The 17044-nt window shown below is 41.5% G+C and overlaps 1 protein-coding gene across 1 annotated transcript in view; it reads left to right on the top strand.

Annotated features, from left to right (window-relative positions):
- The first annotated feature begins 11895 nt into the window (after positions 1-11895).
- Positions 11896-17044, top strand: part of LAMC2 (laminin subunit gamma 2) — a 69466-nt gene continuing 64317 nt past the window's right edge. The window contains exon 1 of the mRNA XM_065937000.1: positions 11896-12219. Coding sequence (XP_065793072.1) covers positions 12144-12219 — 76 coding nt within the window. The 5' untranslated portion in view covers positions 11896-12143. The remainder of the gene's footprint in view (positions 12220-17044) is intronic.

A 17044-nucleotide genomic window follows, 5' to 3' on the forward strand; every position in this document is an offset into this window, starting at 1 on the left:
ATTTGCACTAGTCACATGTAAAAGGCTCAATAGATAGGTGTGGTGAGTGGCTACCTCGTTAGGAAACTCACGTATAGCATATTTCTGTCTCTGCAGAAATTTCCACGTTTCTATCTCTGCAGAACAGCGCTACCTTAGAAAGTGCAAAGAGAGGAGTCAGGCTGATGAAATCTTTAATAAAAGTAGGTGAACAACTCACTCTGGAAAAGGAAACATGGATTCTGGGGAAAAGGTATCTTATCACACTGGAGTGGCTCTTTGGGAACACAGACAAATTTCAAGACAAGATAGAAACAACAGTTATAGAAACAACAGTTGTTTGTTTGGATGTTCAGAAATATTACTAAAATTCCACACCAGAAATTATTTTAAAATTTTCCTTACTCTGGAACCAGAGGCAATATTTTGTTATACATGAGGAACTTTCTTAGAGATAAAAATAGGCAGCTTTTCAGATGAAAGAAAATGTGCTAAGAGCAGTATCCTCCAAAGATTGGTGTGGTCAGCAATGTTTTCTAAAATGATTGTAAGTTACCTGGAAGACATAATACATGGTTTACTCTTCCAGGTGGTATTTTGCTGAAGTTTGGTGCTAACTATCAAATCAATGGAGACAGAAGAAGCTTTTGGGGGAAAGCTCACAGGAACTGGAGTGAGCAGAAAGGTGAAGTGTGAAATTCAATGAAAACTTGTGTTGATTATTGTATTTAATGGAAAATAATGCACATCAGATGAACTAAATGATGGTCTCTGAATTCAGCTTCATATCTAAGACAAAATCAAGAAATCATGTGGACTAATCCTTTGCTTCCCATTTTTTGCTTTTGGCTAAAAGGAACCCCTCTGGGCAGACCGAGAAGAGAAAGTTCTCCTTCCTTTGGCTGGATGCAGGCCTGTGCCAGGGCATGTGGTTTGGCAAGCGAGGCTCTGTGCTGGATTGTAGTATTGTACTCCTTCCCGACCCCTGCACACTTCCTTTGCCAGATGCTGGTGTATGAGCCATAACCATACAAGGTGACCCCCAAGGGGCTCTTCAGCCAAAACTGTTATACTGCCAGTTTTGCAAGCTGTGATGCATCCAAATGTAAGATGCTTTTACAATCTGGTCTCTCTTTGTCAATACATCCATGGGAAAGCTTGAAAATATCCTTAATAAAGCAACCAAAAGCATCACTAGGGAAGCTTACTACATGAGCCTAAAAATGGGATTTTTCATCCAGAAAAGCAAAGAATGTGTAGATAAAGCTAATAAAGTCATTAGGGATTGAGAAATGACTCCTGTTTAGCAAATCCTAAAGCTAGGAACAGTTGAGAGATCCCTTTAATAAAATAAAAGAAGGTTGATTTTATATGGCAGATCAGAAACTTCTAGAAAATGCAGATATTTAAAAGAGAGAGTTGATTAAATTTACAGATGGTAATTCCATAGCATGCTAATAAATAAATTTTAGGAAAATTTGGACTGTTTTCCTAAATATTTAAGGTTAGTATTATGGAGGCAACCCACTCCCAAAACATCCACTGGTGCTCTGGTGAGGTCCAACCTAGCTCTGTGTGAGGGGATGGTGACCTGAATCAGCATGGCATTTTATGTGTTATCATTCTTGGCTCTGTCTGTGTTCTGGAAGGAAAGTCAACTTTGTGGTTGACCGGTTAGACAATCAGTTCTGATCTGATTCTAAAAGGAAGTTCATTAAATTAATTTTTATTAATGTAACTTATTTATGAAGTTAGTAAAAATTCTTCGGAAAATTTTAGCAAGAAAGAGTAGAATGTAGATAATATTAGGACCGTTACCTCAAAGATGGGTTTTCTGTCAGGCCCTGAGGGTAGGAGGTTTGAAATTGCCCTTTTCTTAGAAATATCAAATGCAAGACTAAAACCTGAACACAAAATAAAAGCCCACACATTTTACTCCAAAGATTTTTCGGGAAGAGAGCATGGCAACCCACTCCAGTATTCTTGGCTGGAGAATCCCGTGGACAGAGGAGCCTGGCAGGCTACAGTCCATGGGGTCACAAAGAGCTGGACATGCCTGAAGCGACTTAGCACAGCACAGAGCTCAAGTAATACCTATCTGTGTGTGTGTGTAGAATTTTTAGCATAACTATAATCCATTTTAAATTTACTGAGACATGTAAAATATATTCAATTTCATATAAACAAGTCTGCTGCAAAACCAAGTAGCCATATGCTGTTTTTACCATGACTTTCTGACTTATTTTCCAGGGCTAACTTAATAGAAGACCCTGAGATAAGAAACTGCACTCACATCACACGCTAGTAAAGTAATGCTCAAAATTCTCCAAGCCAGACTTCAGCAATACATGAACCGTGAACTTCCAGATGCTCAAGCTGGCTTTAGAAAAGGCAGAGGAACCAGAGATCAAATTGCTGACATCTGCTGGATCATCGAAAAAGCAAGAGAGTTCCAGAAAAACATCTACTTCTGCTTTATTGACTATGCCAAAGCCTTTGACTGTGTGGATCACAATAAACTGTGGAAAACTCTGAAACAGATGGGCATACCAGACCACCTGACCTGCCTCTTGAGAAACCTGTATGCAGGTCAGGAAGCAACAGTTAGAACTGGACATGGAACAACAGACTGGTTCCAAATAGGAAAAGGAGTACGTCAAGGCTGTATATTGTCACCCTGCTTATTTAACTTATATGCAGAGAACATCATGAGAAATGCTAGGCTGGAAGAAGCACAAGCTGGAATTAAGATTGCTGGGAGAAATGTCAATAACCTCAGATATGCAGATGACACCACCCTTATGGCAGAGAGTGAAGAGGAACTAAAAAGCCTCTTGATGAAAGTGAAAGAGGAGAGTGAAAAAGTTGGCTTAAAGCTCAACATTCAGAAAACTAAGATCATGGCATCTGGTCCCATCACTTCATGGGAAATAGATGGGGAAACAGTGGAAACAGAATCAGACTTTATTTTTTGGGGCTCCAAAATCACTGCAGATGGTGATTGCAGCCATGAAATTAAAAGATGCTTGCTCCTTGGAAGGAAAGTTATGACCAACCTAGACAGCATATTAAAAAGCAGAGACATTACTTTGCCAACAAAGGTCCGTCTAGTCAAGGCTATGGTTTTTCCAGTGGTCATGTATGGATGTGAGAGTTGGACTATGAAGAAATCTGAGCACCGAAGAATTGATGCTTTTGAATTATGGTGTTGGAGAAGACTCTTGAGAGTTCCTTGGACTATAAGGAGATCCAACCAGTCCATCCTAAAGGAGATCAGTCCTGGGTGTTCATTGGAAGGAATGATGCTGAAGCTGAAACTCCAATAGTTTGGCCACCTCATGCGAAGAGTTGACTCACTGGAAAAGACCCTAATACTGGGAGAGATTAGGGGCAGGGGGAGAAGGGGATGACAGAGGATGAGATGGCTGGATGGCATCACCCACTCAATGGACAAGAGTTTGGGTAAACTCCAGGAGTTGGTGATGGACAGTGAGGCCTGGTGTGCTGCGATTCATGGGGTCGCAAAGAGTCAGACATGACTGAGCAACTGAACTGAACTGAACTGAGATAAGAAAATAACAAAGGCAGCTTTGATAAAGCAATTATATCTTGCTTTGTTGGGTCTTCCTGCAGTAAAAGGTAAGACATTGAAACAATTATTCAAATAATTCAGACCTGAAATATATTCACCTAAAAGAGCCAGATAGTTGGGATAAGTGTGTGATTTTGGTTTTTTGGTTTAAGTTGTCTGAATCACTGTGTTAATTCTTCCATTTAACCTAAGTAGACACATTGAGGCTGTGAGAAATTTTTAGCTTAGTGAGGAATGTCTCTAGATTTTTCTGTGATTATTTGTAGCTCTTTCCATAATTGCAGTGATCTCACAGTTTTACCTTTTAACCAAAGTCTAATCCAATCTTCAAGCTTCCTGCTAAAGAACCACCCAGGAATGTTTGGGGATTTCTGTGTAACCAGACCCTAGGAAAGTTGAACCCAGGGAGACAGCTACTAAATTCTGGAACTCTTTCAGACTGTTCAGATTCACTACACCATGCTGAAACTAATTTCCAATTATCCTAAAGAGTTCAAGAGTTGAGTTATTTAACAAAGAGCTCTTATACCTGGATTAAGGTATCAGGCCAAGAGAAGACCATCAAGACCCGACTGGAAGATACAAAAGGATTTTGCCTAAGAATTCGAAGTCATTCCACACTGAAGAGTTACAAAAGGTAATGTGTAATGTGAGGGAAACTGGGTAACCTCAATGTGAAAAGGAAAATGTATCAGCAAACCTTTATTGCTGATCTACAGGAGGGGAATCTCTGGAATATAGTATAGTTTATAAAGACTAGGTATTTAGTAGGTCAATTATAGGGCTTTCATGGAGTCTCAGGGGTAAAGAATCTGCCTGCCAATCCAGGAGCTAAAGAGACTTGGGTTCAATTCCTGGGTCAGGAAGACCCCCTGGAGTAGGAAATGGCAACCCACTCCCATGTTCTAGCCAGGAAAATCCCATATTCTTGCTGGGAAAATCCCACGTACAGAAGAGGCTGGGAGGCTGCAGTCCACGGGGTCGCAAAGAGTTGGACACAACTGAGTGACTGTACGCATTCACAAATAAACAAACTCACAGGAAAAAAGATCAGATTTGTGGTTACCAGAGGCAGAGGTTGAGGGGAGGATGAATTGGATGAAGGCAGTGAAGATGCACAAACTCCCAGTAGTAAGATAGATAGGTACTAGGGATATAGTGTACAACATCTAAATATGATTAACTCTGCTGTGTGTTATGTATGAAAGCTGTTAAGAGAATAAATCCTAAGAGTTCTCACCACAAAGAAGAAAAAAAGTTTGTTCTATTTCTTTAATTTTGCATCTGTACATGATGATGGATGTTCACTAAACTCATTGTGGTCGTCATTTCAATGGTGTATGTAAGTTAAAACATCATGCTGTACCCCTCAGACTTATACAGTGCTGTCAATTCTATCTCAGTAAAACTGGGAAAACATTCCCTCAGCAAAAGTGAAAATAAATAAAAAGATTAGACATTTCATTTTTTATTTGAAGCTTCAACTCAGCGTTTTGGTTTTTTTTTTTTAACTGGAGAAGGACGTGTTTATCCAAGTGAGAGGCTTAATTTGTTTTCACACTGTCATTGAATAATAACTCTAGAGTGAGGCATTGGCATGGATTTGTAAGGGAGTCTGGATAACCTCAAGTTGAGGATAATAATAGCACCTGCTTCAGAGGGCAGTGGTGAGGAAAGAATTCCAGCATCCCTGCAATGCTCCCAGCACCGAGCTGGGCGCATGCAGAATATTCAGTACAGCTTTGCCGTCAGTATTGTAGTGATCAAAGTTCTTATTAAATGTTTAAAATGCATCCAAAATGTCCTAACTAAAGGTGGAGGATTAGATTCTAAACGCTATTGGGTTTTTCAGACTTCACAATTTAAATTATTAAAGGTGGGGAGTTCTAGATTGAAATTAAGAGGCACATTTAGAAACATTGTTTCTTGAACTTGCTTTTTGCTTCCACAAGGCAAGAGTGAGGACCTCTGATCCAATGTGGCCACCCGCCTCTTTGGGCTTCTCTTGTCATGCCTGCAGCCCTAACCCCCATCAAGGCATTCCAGGGAGAAAGTCAGTGCAGGGGGCCCCTTCTCTCTCACTCACTCCACATACAAGCACGAGTGAGGAATCGAGGGTGGCATTTAATATGTTAATACTAACGGATACTTCACGCCTGAGTAGATGACCAAATTTCATCCACAACACAAGCGCTGTCACCACCCTCTGAATCTACTAGAGTTCCCTCACAGAATCTTTCACCTTTGCTTGTATTTTTTCTTTCTTTTTTGTCTTTTTTTTTTTTTTTTAGCACGTGTCCTTCTCCTCAGTCCTGTCCACTTTTTGTATTGGTTAAACAAATGATTGATATGAATATTTCTGCCTGTGATAACTATATCAAAAAAAATACAAGTGAATTTGCTCTTTGGGATCAGCTCTTGATTTCCTATCACTTCCCTGGTCCCAAGTGCATCACCAGCCAGCCACAGAAAAAAGGATCATCTCTCCTTAAAAGGGTTCCCTAGTAGCCCAGTCGGTAAAAAATCCGACTGCAATGCAGGAGACCTGAGTTCAGTCCCTGGGTCGGGAAGATCCCCTGGAGAAGGAAATAGCAACCCACTCCAGTATTCTTCCCTGGTAAGTCTCATGGACAGAGGAGCCTGGCAGGCTACAGTCCATGGGGTTGCAAGAGTCAGACACGACTTAGCAACTAAACCATCACCAGCTTCTCTTTAAACAGCTAAAGGTGGGGAAGGGAGAGAGAAATTAGGAGTTTGGGATTAATAGACACACACTACTACACAAAACAGATAAACAACAAGGACCTCCTGTATAGCACAGAGAATTGTATTCAATATCATGTAATAACATACAATGAAAAAGAATCTAAAACAGAATATATATGTTTGTATAGTTGAGTCACTTTGCTATACACCCAAAGATAACACAACATTGTAAATCAACTATACTTCAATTTAAAAAAGGTAAAAGGTATTACTTGAACTCTGGTCTGGCTTCTACTGCTTCCTAAAAACTAGCTGTGGGAACACCATATACATTTCTGTGTAAGAAGCAGGTTGCCACTTCAGCCTGGGTGCTTGCTTCAGAGAACAATGTTCTCCTGGAGTCAGGCCAGACTCAGAGAATCTACCCAGCTGATCCAGGAAACAGCGAACCATTTCCATTTATGGACATTTTCCTTTACCAATTAAGAACAAAGGGGAGTTGTTGGGATTTTTTCCACCTGATTGCAATATTTTTCCTTTAAAATTTTTATGCAAATGATGACGTAACTAGAACTATCTGCGGCAGATTATAGGCTTAGAACTGAGCCCAGCAACCCTGTCTGTTGCTGGCATGTTAACAACCAGTGCTCCAGTTTTTATCATAAGTGAGTTTGAAATCGGGTGACATGCCAGACATTCCTTCTGAAAGTTAACTAAGGTAACGATGGAACTCATGGCAGAAAATCAACATGTCATCTGCAGTTCTATTTGGGAGGTTGGGGTGGAGAGATGACAGTTTTGTAAACTGATTTACACAGCATTGTAACAAAAAAAAAAAAAAAAAAAAAAAGGTCTCCAGGCCTATGACAGAGTTGCAAAAGAAACAATGGACAAAGGGGACTTCCAAGGCTTCAGCCTTGCTGGCCACGCCCTGTGGGAATGTGCCAGTACCTTTCCATCTCTGATCAGAGAACTTCTGCACAAAACTTTATCCCCACTGATACAGGGGTTCCACTCTAGATGAATGCGACAACTTTAGAAATGAAAAGAGGAAAATTCGAGGGCTAATTTCCTAGGACAAAAGTCCAAGACAGGTTTGACATTCATGGTCCTAAGCAAACGTTTCAGAAAGGCATCTCTTAGCTTTTGTCAACTGCTGAAACAGATCTCCAGAAAAGAAACTCCTAAATCAACTACACTTTAGTAAAATAAATTAATAATAACAACAACAACCAGAAGAGGGATATCCCTGCAATTCTTGGGTGGTATATGGGCCTGAAGGCCTGAGATGCCTTCCACTTGAAGCTCCTTGGAGAGTATCAGAAACAGCAGAATGTCAGGGCTGAACTCTGTGCTCTGGCTTTGTCACTATTTATGCAGATGCTGGTATGTTTCTAGTTATGGGTTTAAGTTTGCATATTTTAATTAAAGTATCATTTTAACTGGGCTTCCCAGGTGGTGCTAGTGGTAAAGAACCCACCTGCCAATGCAGAGACAGGGGTTCAGTCCCTGGGTCAGGAAGATCCCCTGGAGGAGGGCACGGCAACCCATTCCAGTATTCTTGCCTGGAGAAACCCATGGGCAGAGGAGCCTGGCAGTCCACACGGTCGCAATGAGTCAGATATAAATGAAGTGATTTAGCATGCACTCACTCATTTTAATTATCAAATAACTTTTTTTGAGATTTTTCTCTTATTTTTTAGTACTAGTTTTATTGAGGAATAGTTTACATATGATCAAATTTACCTGTTTTAAGTGTTTGATTACTTTTGACCACTCATATTTCTGAATATGTCTTACATCCCCCAAAATTATCCTTACACACCATTGCAGTCAATTCCCTACCCCTACTGGTAACTACTGATCTGTTTTCTTTTAGTGTAGTTTTACTTTTTCTAGAATTTCACATAGATGGAATCATATAGAACCTGGTCTTTTGTGCCTGGCTTCTTTCACTTACAACAATGCTTTGAAATTTATTCATGTTCCTAAGGATCAGTAGATCATCCCGTTTTATTGCTGAGTAGTATCAAGATTATTTTTTTACATTTTTGTGTAAAAATATACACAACATAAAATTTCCTTTCTGTTTATTGTCTGAAGTTGAGAAAATATTCATTTGGGTCACATGGAAAAGCAAATAGATTTTCGTTACTTTTTTGAAAAACACATGTTAATTGAAGTTAATCATAAGGATATATATTCAAATGCAAAATTTTTGAAACATTAGCCAGGTGAATCTGAATGTGAAGGAGATTTCCAGATAATGCAGCAAAAATACAAATTAATTAACAACTTCCAAGTAAGTGTAATCAGAACATGAACCTGGATTACACCAAGCATTTCACAGAAGTTTAAAATTATGATGGAATAATCAACTAGTAGAAGGATTAAAGCAAAAAACAAACAAAAGAAACCCTCCTACCTTTCTCATATATTATTTAAGATTTTTTTTTTAATGTGGACCATTTTTAAAGTCTTTATTGAATTTGTTACCACACTGCTTTTGTTTTATGTTTTGTTGGCCTCAAGTCATGTGGGATCTTATCTGCCTAACCCAGGATCCAACCCACACCCCCTGCACTGGAAGGAGAATTCAACCACTGGACCGCCATGGTGTGTATGCTTAGTCGCTCAGTCGTGTCTGACTCTGTGTGACCTCCTGGACTGTAGCCCGCCAGGCTCCTCTGTCCATGGGATTCTCTAGGCAAGAATACTGGAGTGGTTGACATGCCCTTCACCAGGGGATCTTCCCGACTCAGGGATTGAACCCAGGTCTCCTGCACTGCAGGCAGATTCTTTACTGTCTGAACCAGCAGGGGAGCCCAGACCACCAGGGACGTCTCCTCATGTGTTATTTGTGACTAATTATAACAAGGAAAAGCTGATGGAGCCTAGTGGCAATAATAGCGACAACAACAATTATTATTATTATCATGGCTTACTTGTGTAGTGCATATTACGTGCCTGGTACTGCACTAAGCACTATATAGATGATTGTAATCCCTCACTTCAGTCTTGTCTGACTCTTTGAGACCCTATGGACTGTAGACCACCAGGCTGCTCTGTCCATGGGATTCTCCAGGCAAGAATATTGGAGTGGGTTGCCATTTCCTTCTCCAGGGGATCTTCCCCAACCAGAGATCAAAACCACCCACACTTCTACTATATCTCCTGCATTGGCAGGTGGATTGTTTACCAATAGAGTAACCTGGGAAGCCCATATCTGTGATTAACTCAATTTTCCCAACAAACATACTAGGTAAGTATTCTATTATTATTGCCATTTTACAAAAGTGAAAAAATGGAGACTTAGAGAAAACTAAGTAACCTGCCTAGATGAAGCAGCCAAGATTTGGCCCTGGGAATCTACTGGTGCCAGAGCCTTGACCTTTGACCTCTAGCACACTCTGAACTGCAACAATGTATTACAGAAATATTCAAATTGGCAAAGGGAGTTGGTATGGTCCCTGAGCAAGATATGAATGAAATAAAGCCAGAGCAGACTGATTGTTTAGACGTATGAGGAGACCCAGAATAAGGCAAAGAGAAGAGGGAGAAACTGAGAAACAGTGCAGTATTCTGTTCACATCCAAGAGGCTACTATTGGCCTGGTACCCAGGAGCCTGCTGCCCATTTTCTACCCCAGGTCCAGGTGACCCCTGGGGTCCTTTCAGAGCTAACATGTTAGGAAAATCAGAAGTATTTGTTCAGAGTTCATTGTGACTTGGCTTTACTGATGTGGGCCAAGAGTCCACAGTCTGGTTGGTTTATAATGGAGATGTTGATAAATCACTATGGCCTGCACATTGAATTCATTCAATATTGTGAACTTGTCTTTTTTTATGATGCTTTTTAATCTGGTCTAACAAAGGGTTGTGGACTTGGAACTAGATTGCCTGACTTTGAATCTTGGTTTTGCCATTTATAAGCAATGGGACTTTGGGCATGTTACTTGATCTTTCCATGCCTCTGTTTTCTCATCTGTGAAAGGGGAAATTAATAATCCATCTGTTTTGTAGCATTGTTTTGAAGACTGAAGGGTTATGTATAAAGCATTTACAGCAGTGATGACAAACAGGTACTGTATTTTTGTTAGTTATTATTATTACTATCTAAAAATTATGGTAGGTGGAAATATCTTCTCCTGAGATATTATGAACTTCTGAGATATAATAAACTACAGTAATCTGTACTAAAATGAAATTACCTTCAGGAGTTTATTTTGCAGGGCTCTGCTCCTTGTTCCTGCAGAGCATTACCTATCACTGATGAATAGATGCACAGGGAATAGACAATTCAGGGACATGATTTCAGCTGCTACAATGTACCAAAAACTAGAAGGGAAAATTCTAGATACCTGATCTCTGTGACCTGAAACTTTAACAGTGATCAGATACAATGAGTTTGGGGAGAGAAGAATCTTTATACATTATTTTTTTCTTTGAATCCTGGACAGAGTAAAAGAAAATCAAACTTGGGATAAGAAAATTGGAGCTTCATTTCTAGTCCTCATTTTTTGTTGCTAGAGATTTTAGAGCAGGTGCAGTAATCTGCCTCGCTCCTATGGTTCCTTGGTGCTGTATTCAGGTATCCATGAACGCCTGGTTTATACTCCATGGTCTGCACAAACTCACCCCTAGCCATCCAGGTAGCCCACTCTGGTCTTGATTACCATAAACTGAAAATCCTCACACCCTTTGATACACTCTTGCATTATTAGTTGCCTTACATTGTTAATCATTTATCGAACTATCTATGTTGTTAATCATCTACAGAACTATCTATCTATTTACCTCTGACAATTTAAATCTCTAGTAGGAACCAACGCCTTCTCCTTGACAGCCAACTCCTTGAATTATGGACCTCAGCCTCCCTGGGGAAAGTGACAATGTAAGATATACCACTTGCTGTTTCTAGACACCACTCACTCACCTAGGACATTGAACTTGGGTGATACTCAAAGTTGGACTCAACAAACATTTTCTAAAGGGCCTATTGAGAGTGGCACAAGAAATATGTTGTATGACGTAAAAGGCATATGAAATCTGGATCCTCTTATTCAATCCAACAGAACATCTACTGAGCACCAACTATGTGCTAGATACTATACCAATTGTTACGAATACAAAGCGGTACTTAGCCTTCATAAGGAAGGCCCACCAGTCAACAGATGACTTAGTGATCAGGATGTTCTGGGGACCCAGGAGAGGAACCCTGGTCCAGCCAGGTGATGGTGAGGGAAGGAATGAGGTGTCAGCAGAGTGGGTAGGCTGGGGTAGGGAGAGATTGAGCCTAGGCCAGAGGGTGAGGGGACCTTGTTGTGACTGTTGGACTGGCCTGTTTTCCTTGTTGACTTTTAGGCCAGAGCTGATCAGAGCTGCTGACTTATTTGAGTTTGCAGCACAGGAGACTGGGCCTCCCAGTTGGAGGAGGGGGCGGGCTGCTAGCTACCTCCCCGTGCTGCTCTGGACCACCCTGGGAGAGAAGGAGGGCTCTGGGGGACCTGGCACATTCCTCCCGCAAGATCACTGGCCGCAGCCTCTGCACCACGCCCTCGGCCTAGGCCAGGTGTGCGCCCTCCTTGCGGCGAGGGGGGGCCCGGCAGCCGGGGTGAGCGCTTTTACAGCTCCGAGTGTGCCGTGTGTTTGTCTGCCTCCCGAGGGCTGGGTCCTCCTTATTCACAGGTGAGTCACACCCTGAAACACAGGCTCTCTTCCTGTCAGGACTGAGTCAGGTAGAAGAGTCGATAAAACCACCTGATCAAGGAAAAGGAAGGCACAGCGGAGCGCAGAGTGAAAAGCTCCCAGCGGCGAGGCGCCGGGCAGCTCCCCTGCAGCGGCGGACGGCGCGGCCCGGCCTGGCCATGCCTGCGCTCTGGCTCAGCGGCTGCCTCTGCCTCTTGCTCCTGCCTGCAGCCCGGGCCAACTCCAGGACGCCAGGTGAGTCCCTTCCCGGAAGAAACAGCGCAGCCCTGGGCCGGGAACTGGCCTTGCCCTGCAGACCGTGATGGCTGCACGCACCTCCGAGGCGCCCCGCTTTGCAAGAACCGCCTCGGAGCGCCCTCCTCCTCCGCCCTGTGGGGCTCCTCCAGAGGGTGCTTCACAATAGTATTATATACTATTTACCAATACTATGTAAAGCTGTCTGATTTTAAAATGTGAAGCCAATGGATTGTGCCAAACCAGGGTTTTCTTCCCTTTAAAAACATGCCTTCTTGAGTGTTTATATATTTATTTATTTTTGATCAAGGGGCTCTGGTTTAATCAGTAACACGTGGGTATATAAATTCTTTTCCCACAGTGTGTTTTTATTGATGGAATTTTGGTGGGAATATTTTCTGTGACCTTGAACCCCATGAAGGTTGAAAAGGCACCTCATCCCTCTGGAATTCCCGTTTCTTTGGGATGGAAAATGAGCCTTAAGAGTCTAACAATGCTTTTCCTTTTGCATAGTGTTACTTTTTATAGTATTTTCACATAATATTTATTCAACAGGCATTTATTGGGCACCTATGTCACAGACCATTTGATCTTATCTAGGGTACCCAGTGGCTGTCACGTCGTGAGAAGTTCAACTCCTATAAACAAAACTTCCTGGGCACCTAGCAACGGTATACTGTATGCATGCATCAGCCATGACAACACATAACGGGTGTTTTTTTTTAAGTTTTAGTTAGTAGTCACTGAATTTTACCAATGATATTTGCCTAATTACCTCAAATTTTGGGGTTTATTTTTGCTTCTTGTATCTGATGGCACTTTGAGAATTATCTCAGTACATCCAATATCCATTTTCACACATGTGAACATGTGTGAACATGAGGTCAAGTTCATGGGTACATGGAATTATCTTAGATACTCCATGTATTACTTCACAGTCTGGGTGATGCTAACCTGAATTGTACTTGAACGGCACAAATGTTTCAGCATGTATTTGAATGCATTTGATTCAGTCTTTTTTGTCTAAGATAATCTTGAAATTAACTTCCAGGTCATCATCCGTGGTTACCATTTAAAAATCAGTTATGAAAATGACATGTAGGTTAGATTCCCTTAGAATAAATAGCTTTTACCTAATGAGAAATATCCTAAAAGTAAGAATAGTCTTTGAGTATCAGAATTCAGAGAGACTGCTTATGGATCAACTCTTAGAATCCCCTGACTTAATAAATGAAAATATGGAAATGGATTTGTGTAACGCTACAGAAGCAGCTACTGGCAGAGACACAGCTGAAATTTGATCTGTGGGTTCTTAGACTGGAGCTTTGGGGACCATTATAAAAGTAATAATGGAACAGGTACATATGTTTTACATAGTAATTGTTGACGCAGTTTCCCTTTTGGCTATAGTTGAGTGTATGTGTGTGTGTGTTAGCATTAGATAAAAGAAACAAATATGTAGGGAGATATCAGTTGTTTTGTGCTCCTCCTGTAGCTCAGTGGTGAAGAACCTGCCTGCAATTCAGGAGCCATAAGTTCTATCCCTGGTCTGGGAAGATCGCCTGGAGAAGGAAATGGCAACCCATTCCAGTATTCTTGCCTGGGACATCCCATGGACAGAGGAACCTGCCGGGCTAAGGGTCTGAAAAGAGTTGGACACGACTTAGTGACTGACCAACAACAACATCAATTGTTTCATGAAATTAGAGTCAGAAGGACAGAGTTTAGACTCTAACTCCTCAAGGATGGAGAAGCTCAGAGTGTCCAGTAAGTCAGAAGGACTTAATGAATTGTTAAGTCAGAAGCAGTGTTTAGGCTCATTTCCAGACTTTCCCCTTTTTAAAAGACAGGCCGTTTAAAAATGTTAGGCTGCCTCCTCAAAGGGCTTCATTTGGGGTTCAACAAGAGTGTGAAAAGTTTGTGTTAGGCTAGAGCACACGGTGGCTCAGACGGTAAAGCGTCTGCCTACAATGTGGGAGACCCGGGTTCAATCCCTGGGTTGGGAAGATCTCCTGGAGAAGGAAATGGCAACCCACTCCAGTATTCTTGCCTGGAAAATCCTATGGATAGAGGAACCTGGTAGACTACAGTCCATGGGGTTGCAAAGAGTGGGACACAACTGAGCAATTTCACCTTCACTTTCAGAGCATACATGCTTTTCCATTTATGGGATGCTGGGATCTTGTGGGAGTTGGACTGAAAGTATGGTGCTTGCCATCTCCCAAAGTGACCCGCCTCTGTGCACCTCTGAGAACCTAAAGCAAGAACATTGCTTCCTGGGTGCTACCTTGCAGGTGAAATTATAGTGTTAGATATAATCAGAGTTGGTTTCAGTTAAAGCACATGTTTTAGAGTCAGTCTGACCTGACTTTAAATTTTTGACTGCTTTGTTTACTAGTTCCTTATTAGTAACCATTCAGGCACCTCAGCTGCCTGGAGTCAGCTCTTTGCCTGTTAAATGGAGGCAACAGTGCTGTGTAACCTTGCAGGGCTGTTGAAAGGAAGAGATGTTATTGTGAAGAACCTTAAAATGCCTAGAACTACATTTTTTTAATGTAGTTAAAAAACAGTGCAAGTGTAGTGAACTTGGATGCTTAGAGATCATTAAGAAAGATAAAGATTCCCCCCAGGAGCTCAAAGTTGGTGTGAATGTGGCTGTAGCTCCAGTGGTCCGCATCATAGTTCCCTTGAGGAGGTGTGACTGGAGAAGCGAGGTAGGAATGCCACTAGAAATGTAGCCAAGAATCTGGTGGTGAAGAGCCTCACATGCCAGGATCACGATATGCAGTCAGGTTAGTGCCCTGTGGCAAAGAAGGGTTGCAGAAGGTTTTTGTTTTTTTTTTCCAGAGAAGGAAGGATTTATAATTTGCAGCAAGTAAGGAACACTTGATTTTCCAAAGCATGGTCACGAGGTTGCAGGTGGTTTCTAAGAAGAGTGGACGTGGGAAAGGTCACTCATTTAAGGGCTTAAAGGATGGAATTGAGCTAGGAGAGGCAAACAAATGGCCATTGAAATAATGCAAATGAGACTTGATGAGGGTTTTCTTCATGGTCATGGAACAGCAAAGAGGAAACACATCACAGAGACATTTAGAAGGTGAAATTGGAAGAATCTGATGATCCAATAGGTGTGTGCATTAGGGATAATAGTAAGGGGAGACTGTGAGAAATAAGAAAGAGTCCAAGATGGATTCAAGGCTTAAATTTCATGTAATTGGTTAGGCAGTGATGCCATTAAAGGAATTCAGGACTTTAACAAAAGGGTCAGATTTGAGAGCAAGGTTGGCAGTAGATGAAGAGAAGGAAGTGAGCTTCCATGGGGATATGTTGAGTTTGAGTTGCAAGTGGACATGTCCAGTGAACAGCTGGAACTATAATTTTGAAATTTAGAAGAAATTAAAACAATATAAAGTTGGGAGTCCAACAAAGCCTTGAAAATAGATGAGACTACCTGGGTTCAGTTCAGTCGCTCAGTTGTGTCCAACTCTTTGTGACCCCATGAACCGCAGTATGCCAGGCCTCACTGTCCATCACCAACTCCTGGAGTTTACCCAAACTCATGTCCATTGAGTCGGTGATGCCATCCAACCATCTCCTTCTCCTCTTCCCTCAATCTTTCCCAGCATCAGGGTCTTTTCAAATGAGTCAGCTCTTCGCATCAGGTGGCCAAAGTATTGGAGTTTCAGCTTCAACATCAGTCCTTTCAATGAACACCCAGGACTGATCTCTCCTTTAGGATGGACTGGTTGGATCTCCTTGCAGTCCAAGGGACTCTCAAGAGTCTTCTCCAACACCACTGTTCAAAAGCATCAATTCTTCGGCACTCAGCTGTCTTTATAGTACAACTCTCACATCCATACATGACTACAGGAAAAAGGTTACTTGGGAGAAAGAGGTAAAAGAAACATCAATACTTAGCAAGGAGATGGAAGAATAGTGAAGGAACAGAGGAAGGGCCATCAAGGCTAGGGGAGAATCAAGAAAGAGGAGAGTTTTGTTAGAGCAAGGAAGAGTTTCAACAATATTGGAGTCATACACAAATGAACCTATCTATGAAACAGAAACAGAATCAGGGACATAGAGAATAGACTGGTGATTGCCAAGGGGGAAAGTAGTGGGAGAGGGTTGGATTGGGAGTTTGGGGTTAACAGATGCAAACTATTATATATAGAATGGATAAACAACAAGGTCCTACTGTATAGCATAAGGAAATATATTCAATATCCTCTGATAAACCATAATGGAAAAGAATATGAAAAAGAATATACATACATATATATGTTTAACAGAGTCACTTTGCTGTACAACAGTAATTAACACAACATTGTAATTCAATTATACTTCAATTAAAAAATGTGAGAGTTATAAATTTCTACTTTAGGAGTCATAATTTCTACTCAGAGATAGAAATATGAATACACAAAGGATGAAGGCTAAGATGACACTATAGGATTAAGCCACTAGGTCAGTTTTGAGCCACTTGTTCTAGAATGGTGAACTCAGAATCCAAAATTATTTAGATCACTAATTTAGTTTCTCCCATAGCCTGATGCTGGAAAAGAGGTACTTAGGATTGTGTTGTGATTAGTGGAAAGGGCCCCTGGAAAGATTTATACTCTCGTAGATTCTGTTATTTAACTTGTGGAGTGGTGGGCTTCCCAGATGGCTCAATAGTAAAGATTCCACCTGCCTATGCAGGCGGTACAGAAGACGTGGGTTTGTTCCCTGGGTTGGAAAGATCCCCTGGAGAAGGAAATGATAACCCACTCCAGCATTCTTGCTTGGAAAATCCTGTGGACAGAGGAGCCTGGCAGGCTATAGTCCA

Source organism: Muntiacus reevesi, chromosome 5, assembly GCF_963930625.1.
Source record: "Muntiacus reevesi chromosome 5, mMunRee1.1, whole genome shotgun sequence".
Taxonomy (NCBI): domain Eukaryota; kingdom Metazoa; phylum Chordata; class Mammalia; order Artiodactyla; family Cervidae; genus Muntiacus; species Muntiacus reevesi.